The sequence below is a fragment of the Limulus polyphemus genome, unplaced genomic scaffold (assembly GCF_000517525.1).
Source record: "Limulus polyphemus unplaced genomic scaffold, Limulus_polyphemus-2.1.2 Scaffold57, whole genome shotgun sequence".
In the NCBI taxonomy this organism is placed as follows: Eukaryota; Metazoa; Arthropoda; class Merostomata; order Xiphosura; family Limulidae; genus Limulus; species Limulus polyphemus.
This window is the reverse complement of record NW_013665667.1, coordinates 701,077-710,187: the sequence shown is the minus strand read 5'-3', so window position 1 is coordinate 710,187 and position 9,111 is coordinate 701,077. Positions and strand designations below refer to the sequence as shown.

The 9,111-nt window shown below is 27.8% G+C and overlaps 1 protein-coding gene across 1 annotated transcript in view; it reads left to right on the top strand.

The window, feature by feature from the left end:
* The window catches only part of LOC106464032, a 32,539-nt gene extending 23,650 nt beyond the window's left edge, over positions 1-8,889 (top strand). Inside the window, exons 7-9 of the mRNA XM_022392035.1 lie at positions 4,748-4,837; positions 7,523-7,594; positions 8,480-8,889. Of these exons, the coding sequence (XP_022247743.1) occupies positions 4,748-4,837; positions 7,523-7,594; positions 8,480-8,566 (249 nt within the window). The 3' untranslated portion in view covers positions 8,567-8,889. The remainder of the gene's footprint in view (positions 1-4,747; positions 4,838-7,522; positions 7,595-8,479) is intronic.
* Positions 8,890-9,111: the final 222 nt, after the last annotated feature.

Genomic DNA, 9,111 nt, shown 5'->3' with positions numbered 1-9,111 from the left:
AACGTTTTATAACGTTTTTAAAACATGAGTAAGTAGTACAAAATAAGGTTTCAGCATTATTTTCTATGATTTACATGTATATTTAAAACGTGATTGTGAAGGAGAAACAAATAATAGCGTAACTGTAACCCTAGTTTTGGCCCACCCACCCTGTATATTATTCAAGAAAATTATTAATTAAGATTATAGGTAATTTTAAAAGCAATAAAATATAGTTGCTGAAGGAAATGCTTGAAAACTTATTAAGATAGGGTCAGTAAAGAATTACATGATTAAAACTATTATCAATCTTTATATGGGGTAATATTGCACAAACTACTGATCAGCAAATCATGTTTTGCAGGATTAGACATCGTACAGTATAAGATTTTCTGTCTTGTAAAAGACTGACAGATAGAATTTCACTTGAGACCTGATGAGCTGTGGTACTGAGCAAAAGGCTCTGTTGGCAATGGTGCACAACACACAGTGTCCAGTTAAAATTTTATTATACGTTCTATATAACAAAGGTGTGATTAAAATTATATTCAGTTTCTTATTGTAGTAATTTGTTTACTTTCTATGATATAGGCTAGTCTTGCTGACTTGCCACAACCAGTGTGATAAAAGTACCGGTATACCAGGTACAATAAGTAAAGGTATGTTTTGCAACTTTCAGGTTTTTTTGTGTTATCGATTTAATTACATTTTTATATAAAAAAAATATTTTCATCATGGATAGTTTTTCTCTTTTGCAAGCTTGAAATATTGATTTTAACCAAGACATTCATGTATAAGTATCGTTTTCTTGTTTTTTAATTTTTGTTTCTATATTTTTGGACCATTGTTAATCATCTAAGTTTAGGCCTGGATTTATATGGATTTATTTAATGTTTCAAGTATTATTACAGTGAATGTTGGCATATCTATTATGAAGTTATTTAAATGTATTGGACTAGAAATGCTTTATTTTCGTGGAACTTAATTTTATCATGAATGTATGCTACCTAGAGTATATATTCCAGGAAGGACAAATAATCTAAATCCAGGAAAGATTTAGGGAGCTAGTATACAAAGTTTTGTATTTTAGCTTTAATCTTGTTCTGTGTAACTTTAATACTAGCATGGAAAAATTTCTCTAATTTCAACTGTTTATAAATACTTATTACAAAAGACTCAATCTCAAAAATAAGGTTTTGCAGTTTTAGATACCAAGTAGTTTAAATGTAGATAATTTTTTTAGTTTTCGTAAGCTGAGTTCCATATGTTTAACGTTCATGATAAATGCAAAATATTATGTACTGTGCTAGTTTCAAGGGGGTCTGTATATCTTAACTGTAACGTTTCATTCATAAGTTTCAAATTGTTAATAAGAAACATGTTAATTGTTACTAGTCTTGAAAATTGAAACTACGTTGTTTGTCAAAATACTGAAATTTTTTTTTTCTTAAGCAGTGACATGCAAGAAGATAGTGAGATTCCAATATCAGCAGATAATACCATGGTAAGGAGGGTCTTCTTGCTGTAGATTATCTAATAAATTTTTTATATGACAATCCATTTTCTCAATTTGGTGGGGTTAATCATTATTTATGATTAAAATTGTTTGGTAATTAATAAGAACAGTTTTCAAGAGACTTAACCAGCTGTTAAATGGTTTATCTGAAGCTAATACTTGTATTTCTTTTGGAGAGTAAAAATTCTGGAGACTAGCAAATTAAATCTACTCTAAAACGAACTGGTTGTTGAAGGTTTATTAAAGATTAAGTTTTCATAACTCATTTTGCTGGATAACGATTGATAAACGTGTTATTCTATATGTTGATAAGCATATTAAATATTTAGTGTTTTGAATAGTTCTGTCAGGAAAGAAATCATTCATAATTTTTTTAAAGACTTTTCATTGTAAGTATATATGAGAGGTTACTTGCATGTCATGAAATTTAAAAAAATATTGTAACTTCAGACCTACTGATTTTATATATATATATTATATATATATTCTAAGATTTATGAAATTGTTGTAGCATTGTTCCTTCATTTGGGAAGTTCTTTTAAATTATTTGGTGAAAATAATTCAAAGTCCAGTTCACTTAATTATAACAAATAATTTTATTTCTTCTTTAATGTTTCTGCCAAAGGTAATGTGTGATGTTCAAATGGAAATACCATGCTAATTGTAGTAAGATTAACATAAAAGTAGACTTAGATGTACATTTTCATGGCTGGTCAATCAAGTAATTGAATATATATGATAACTAACATGATTCTCCACTGAATAGTTAGTGCTATACCAACTGAAAACTAAAACTGACTCAATGCTTCATTGATTCTCATATTTTTAATATACTCTCACATCTCGATACTCCCTGAATTTACTAGATTTTTGGCATCAAATTTAGGACTGATGGTATTACAGACCTATTTTTATAAACAATTCAATCTTAATGTCTTGTGCCCTTTAGCTAACATTAAAGCATTGAATGCATAGCTTACAACAATATACTAGATCAAACTACCATATAGACTTATGTATATGTGGAAAGCAGTATTTTTAACATCTTCTTGAAAGTTTTTTATTAAGAAAATAAACTCTTAAGACACTCATCCATACATTTGGAAATATCCCAGAACTGAAATTTATTGAATTAAAGTTTCATTTATTTAATTTGAAATTAAACAAAAAAAATTGCAAACTTAGAATCTTGAGTTGATTTCAGCAAGTTCCGAAAGAAATCATTAGTGTTGGTGAATTTTCTGAAATTTTTTGAGCTTAAAACACTCGTAGCCCCGTTGGAGAAAATTCATGATTATTTTGAACAAAATAGCACTAATTTGACCTTGTAGTTTAATTATAATTACAATTTTATCAATTTGTAACCCAAACACTGTTACTTAACATCAGTTGTCATTGTGTAATATAATTGCCTGTATCTCAGCTTCGAAAAGTCTTTGTTTAGTGTTCTAAAGGTATAATGAAAGCCCTTATTCTGTTCTTTTCAGTTGTATAAGCCAATGTGGCCTCCAGTTCAGTTGAGATTTATGTAGAGGTCAGAACAAAGGGATAAAAGCTTAGCTTGGTAATATGTTGCTAAAAGGAAAGATGTTTGTGAACAACTTCTGCCACAGTTTTTGACTTGACTTCTTTTAAATATTGCTGTATCATTTCCTAATTAATTTGAGTTGCGATGTTACAGTACGATAAGAAATGTTTTTCTGTGCAACAAAAATATAGTCCGTAGAAAGTTCTTCCAAAGTTTCAAACTATTTCACCCAGTATTTTTTTTTGCAGTGCAGTAACATAAACCATTAACAGGTGCATTGAAATGACACACCTGAGTCAGAATTAAAGATATAATTAATCACTAATTGCACTTTCTTTTATTGACACTAAATGCATCTTGAATGTACTTCTAATATTATACAGTAGACTTAAGTTATTAACTGTGAATACTGAATATTTATGATATGACAAAATATAGCTTATACATTCTTTGAAAAACTTACAAAGGTAGATGAAACTCAGCTATTGTAATAAATGTGTTTAACATAAAATCATGTTTCATTTAAATCATGCAATTTGAAATCTCGGTTTGTATAACTTGAATTCACCAGTAATGCAAACCTTTATTCTGTTATTTTGAAATTATACATCATATTGATATTCTTCTGTATACTTACATGTTAAAGCTTTCTTTTTTAAAATTGGATTACTGGTACTAATTATGATGCATAATTTTCTATCCTGTTTTTCACTTTCAAGTATTTAATTTTAAGGAAGTTTGTTTTTATTTTGTCTTGTAATGCTATGAGATTGACTTTTTGAAACCTGCATTAAATTCCATAGAAATGTATTTAACTAATGACTGGATGAGTGTCAGTGATATTGTTATGTGTTTTGAAAACATTCTGTATTTCAAAAAAATCAAAATGAAAGTAAGGCTTAAAGCAACATGGTTCACTTGACTTCTAAAACTTTGGTTTGGTGATTAAGACAGCCAAGATAGTTTAAAGTTGGTTGACTGGCTAATTTAGTCATATAAGAGTATTTGAAATTTATCAAAATGGTTGTGGTCTTTGAAGTAATTTTGTAAACTTGATTAAAATTAGAATACAGTGAATGTATTATAAAGTTACATAAATAATGAACTTCTATGTTTGAAATTTGCAAGTGTAGGGTGTGAATCCTAAAACTTGCTTAGCTGTAGACCTGCTATAATGTAGGAAAATTATGTTGTCAGAAGCATTAGAAAACTGACATTTAAAGTAATTGTAGTGAATAGAGGCTACTATAACAAGTAACACAAAGGTAGATATTATAGTTGAAATCAAAATAGAGCCATTGATACTACTGAGTTTACTAATTCACTTGAATTTCTGAAATGTACTTTAAAATATTTTTTGGGATGGTGACCCATATTCATTTGTTGAGTAAAAAAAGGTGAATGTTTTTTAATATAGTGTTTAAGATCTTTTATCAGATACATCCTTCGGATGTTATGAAAAACACATTAGTTTTTTGGATAAAGACTAAAAAATTATATTTAAAGGATTTTTACCACTTTTGGTGCTAGTTGCATGGATTTCTGTAATCATTGTTCAATACAACACCATTTAGTTCTATATTTTCTGGGTATTTAATTATTTCCTAATTACATTTTTATCTAATTGCATAGTTCATTTGAACTTTTTTTTTTAAATTTGAATACATATGTATTGAAAATGTTTTTGCTTTGTTGGTCTTTTCTAAGTATTTTAAACTATACAGGAAAATGCAGACTTGAGGAGACAACTGGTGCTATTACAACAACAGCTGAAAGAAAGAGACTGTACAATTCACTTACTCCAACAACAAATGGTAATTTCATTGATAGTTTATCACATTATCTGCTAATTTAAGAATTTAATACAATTTTAAATAATTAAGGCTCTCATTATTGGAAGTAATGCATTGTGACCAAGTATGTAATATTCCTATATATGTTTTGAGTTTAATATTTTAGAGATTAAAGTTATTTAAAACAAATTATAAAGCTCTACTAAAATGTTTCTAATGTAGTTGAATAAAATCTATGTATAACGGTGATTTTACTTCCTTGAGTTTAATATGATACAAGGTATTAAGTTATGTAACTAGTTTTCAGGGCTTTTCTCTACATTTAATGTTAGTCCTTTGGTTAATTTTGTAAATGAAACTCAATTTTATATAGTTCTTAATAACAGATTTTGAAAAAATGTATACTAGTGTAAAATAAGCAGATTATAAGACGTACAGTGATTAACTCACAGTGATTCATCTTGTAGTAATGTCATTTTGACCATCAATTTGAAAATAAATTACAAACTCTGATAAGCTTATCTGATTGAGGGTATATTTAGATAATTATACAAAACTAATCTAATTATTTCGTATATTAATATTTTTAAAATGAGTCGTATTTGATCGTGTATAAAAGGAGTACACAAATTATATAAGAATTTGGAGTCTTGATGTAGTTGATTAGAAAAACAGAATAAAGATTTGAAGTAATAATGTAGCAAGTTCATAAAATTAAGTTACCGGAAACAGTACTAATGTTGACAGTGATATATTAACATTACAGTATGAAGCGGAAGAACATGTAGAACAAAATGAAATTAGCATTTAAAATAAATGAAGATGCAGTGTGGATAAATATATGTAACACATCTTAATCATTTTTAAATTATCCATTGAAAAGTTTAAATCTGCTAAAAAAAGTATCAATATGTGTAGTTTGATATATTCAACTCACTGATGATACATAGTCATTGAAAAATCAAGATCCTTCAGAGTAGGTGAGTTTTAACTTCTTTGTAGTTATAATTGACGCCATTTTCTGGACTGCAACATTCAGTCTTTTAATGCCTCCTTTCTTGTAATTTATAATGAATTCCTGTTTAAAATCTATGTGTTCCATTTAGTTTTGTCATTAAACATTCTGTGTTTACTCATTGGAAGTAGAATTTATAATGCTTACAAGTTTTTTGTTTTGATGGATTCCTTTAAAACATATTATTCCTTACTGTATATTCTTTGATTGTGCAATATCCTGCAAACAAAAAGTTTTACCTGTATACATATTTTCTATGCATTTGTTTCAATGCTGACAAAAGAGGTGTAGGCACATAAGACAACAACAGCTGTTGATAAATTTTCATGTTGTGTTTGCTGTTAACATTTTTTTTTCCCCCTAAACCACTCATTTTGTTGGTGATAAGTGATTTTAAACATACCTATATGTCTCCGTGTAGGATTAATAAATTCTGAAATATGTGTTTCAGTTCTAGTTAGAAGGAAGTTGATAATTGCTGATTTGATGTGATAACTGAAATATTTTCTTTTGTACTTTGTGATCATGTCCATTTTTGATAGCTAATGCATCAAGTAATAGTAATTATTTTATTCTTTATTTGTTTAGAACTCATTAAAATATTGGGCTACAGTTACTGTTACAAAGTCTTTCAGTTCTAACTGTCGCTTAATTTCCATCAGCTAAAACTTTGAAGAATATAGCTAAATATATATATTTCTCACAGTATTCATTGCACTTGAAAACCTTGATGAAACTAATAGTAGAGGAACATCTTTATTTTTATTTGATAATTCATAAATCTTATGTTGTGAACTTAGTTATACAAGTTTTCAGTAGCTTGATTTAAAATCTTATTAATTTTCTCTCAAGGTTTTATGTTGTATTTATGAAGTTTTTACTAACAAGAATCACTTCAATATTGCTCTTCTAGATCAAGTAATATGATTAGAAGTTTATTATTTTCATTCTTGCCCCCTTCTCTTTGCTCTGTTTTAAATTTTGTCATTGTTTCTTGGACTTCTAATTTAAAATTGATAGCTTAGTTTTATTTTTATTTTAGTGTATATTGTATGCCAGCTATGTTGTAAAGTCGTCAGTCCTTTATAAAAATATAATCTTGATATTAATGGACTCATTTGGAAATTAATATCCTTCAAGTTTGTAATATCATTGACATACAATTTTTGTTTAATTAACTGGAATTTGATAAAATTATTAAGATGGTTTTCCTTAATTTGGTTTATTTTACTAAGTTTATTAGTATATCTTAAGGATGTTGTAGTTTAATAAGTGAAAGTCTTCTTAGTTGTTCATTGTTTTTATGTACATGTTTCATGATTTAAGCATTGTATTTTATATCAACTCCAAAAGAAGATCATTTTTAGTCACCCAATTTCCTAAAACTAATTTTTCTTTAATTATAAGCAGTTTTTTCTCAATACACATTACAGTTAGAGGCCTTGTCTTTCTCGTGATACGTAACTATTTCAGTATTTCCAGGTTATATGAATTTTTCCCTTCGTGTATAAATGTTTGTACGTGTATGTTATATCTATTTTTCACTAGTTTTATGTTATGTTTGATTGTATTTAGTGATGTTTCAGATTTGGTGTATTGTTTTAAAATATGCACACATGTCAATACTCTTTCACTGTGAAAGAAAGTTTGATGTTAAATAATGCAATTAAAAATATGTTGGATTTTTTCAGACTAAGTATACTACAGTTCCTGGCAGTTCCAGAGGAAAACTTTTATCCAATTCTACTACACAAACAGATAAGGTAAGCAAGTAATTTGAATGCTCAATTAGGAGATTAAAATATATATATATATATAAATAAAGTGTGAGTTTATTTCTTCTAAGGGAGAACTATAAGAATTAGAAATTGCAAGCATTTTGGTGTTTGAAAATAGTATAATAAAAAGTGTTTTGCTTAGGATATCAAAATAGTGTTGTAGGACGTTTTTTGTTATTGATTCTGTGTATTAAAATAACTGATTAAATGCTATACTGTCAGTTGCTTTGGAATTCACTACTGATCCTTCAGTTAGCTACAGAAGGGCATAATATGTGTTCTTGCATAAGGACAAACTTTATATAGTATTATACTAATTAAAAGAACTGTAGTTTTCTGCTTCATATTTGCTTGTTAGACTGTGTTTTCAATGTCCAGTAAAATATCAAGAACTTTGAGAAGTAATTTTATTTTAAAAAAATATGGTAAATATTATGAAAAGTATACTGAATAAAGTTCTTAATATTGTAAATAATAGGTTTTTGAACATTAGTGCTCAGGAAAATATTAGGTTTTTTCTTGAAACTGATATTTATTATGTATTTGACCCACTTTTGATAAAGGATAAAGTTAATTAGCAAGAAGTAATTTTTGTTTTATGTTGAGAAACAAACAGAATACATAAGTCTTATAAGAATCAACTTAGTAATTGATTAATATATCCAAAATCCTGTTTAGTTATATTTGTGAGTATAACTTTTCATTGTCATATATTTTTTTTTATAGACAAATACAAATAGAATTATTTTGCAAACAGGTTAAGAAACAAGGATATTTTGGTCTTCCTTGAGCCCTGATGTCTGTGTATGGTTTATTCATTGTGAAATAGTTTGTGTGTCAAATTATGAGGTAATACCTGTACTATTACAGCCACGGGACTCAGCCGTCTCTTGCTCTCTTTCTGAAGAGCCTAATCCAGATGGTTCCCACTCAGGATTACTAGTCAGGTATATTTGACTGTGCATGTTTTTCTGAAGAATTGAAATTGAGAATGAATTGGATTCAAACTCGTATCCTTGCTTGCTTGGCATGTTATTTAATCACCTATGCTTTTGGATCTTAAATATATAAGAGCTATAGTTTTCATTAGTTTTTTAAAAGTTTTGAAACTGGCAGAACACTAGTCTGTATTAAATAGCCTTTAAATTCCAAACCCCCATTTAATGGGATGTGCATATATAATATCACTGGGGAAATGTAGGTTTAACATTGAAGGATTATTAAACAAATTGGTTCTTATGAAGAAATTCTAATATGATGAAAATACATGTTTAACTGAAAATTTTTTTATCACAGGCTTCCTGTACAGTGACTTGTAACACACAAAACATTGATCTGAAATACAGTTTTTACATGCCTGATTTAAATGTATAATGAGCTAGAGAAGTATGATAAAAATCAGCTGCAATAACACATAATTTTTTATCACTTTTATTATATCTCTCAAGCCTCCTTGATTTATCAGTTTGAGTCTTTTTGAACCATGAATTTTAAACTGGTTA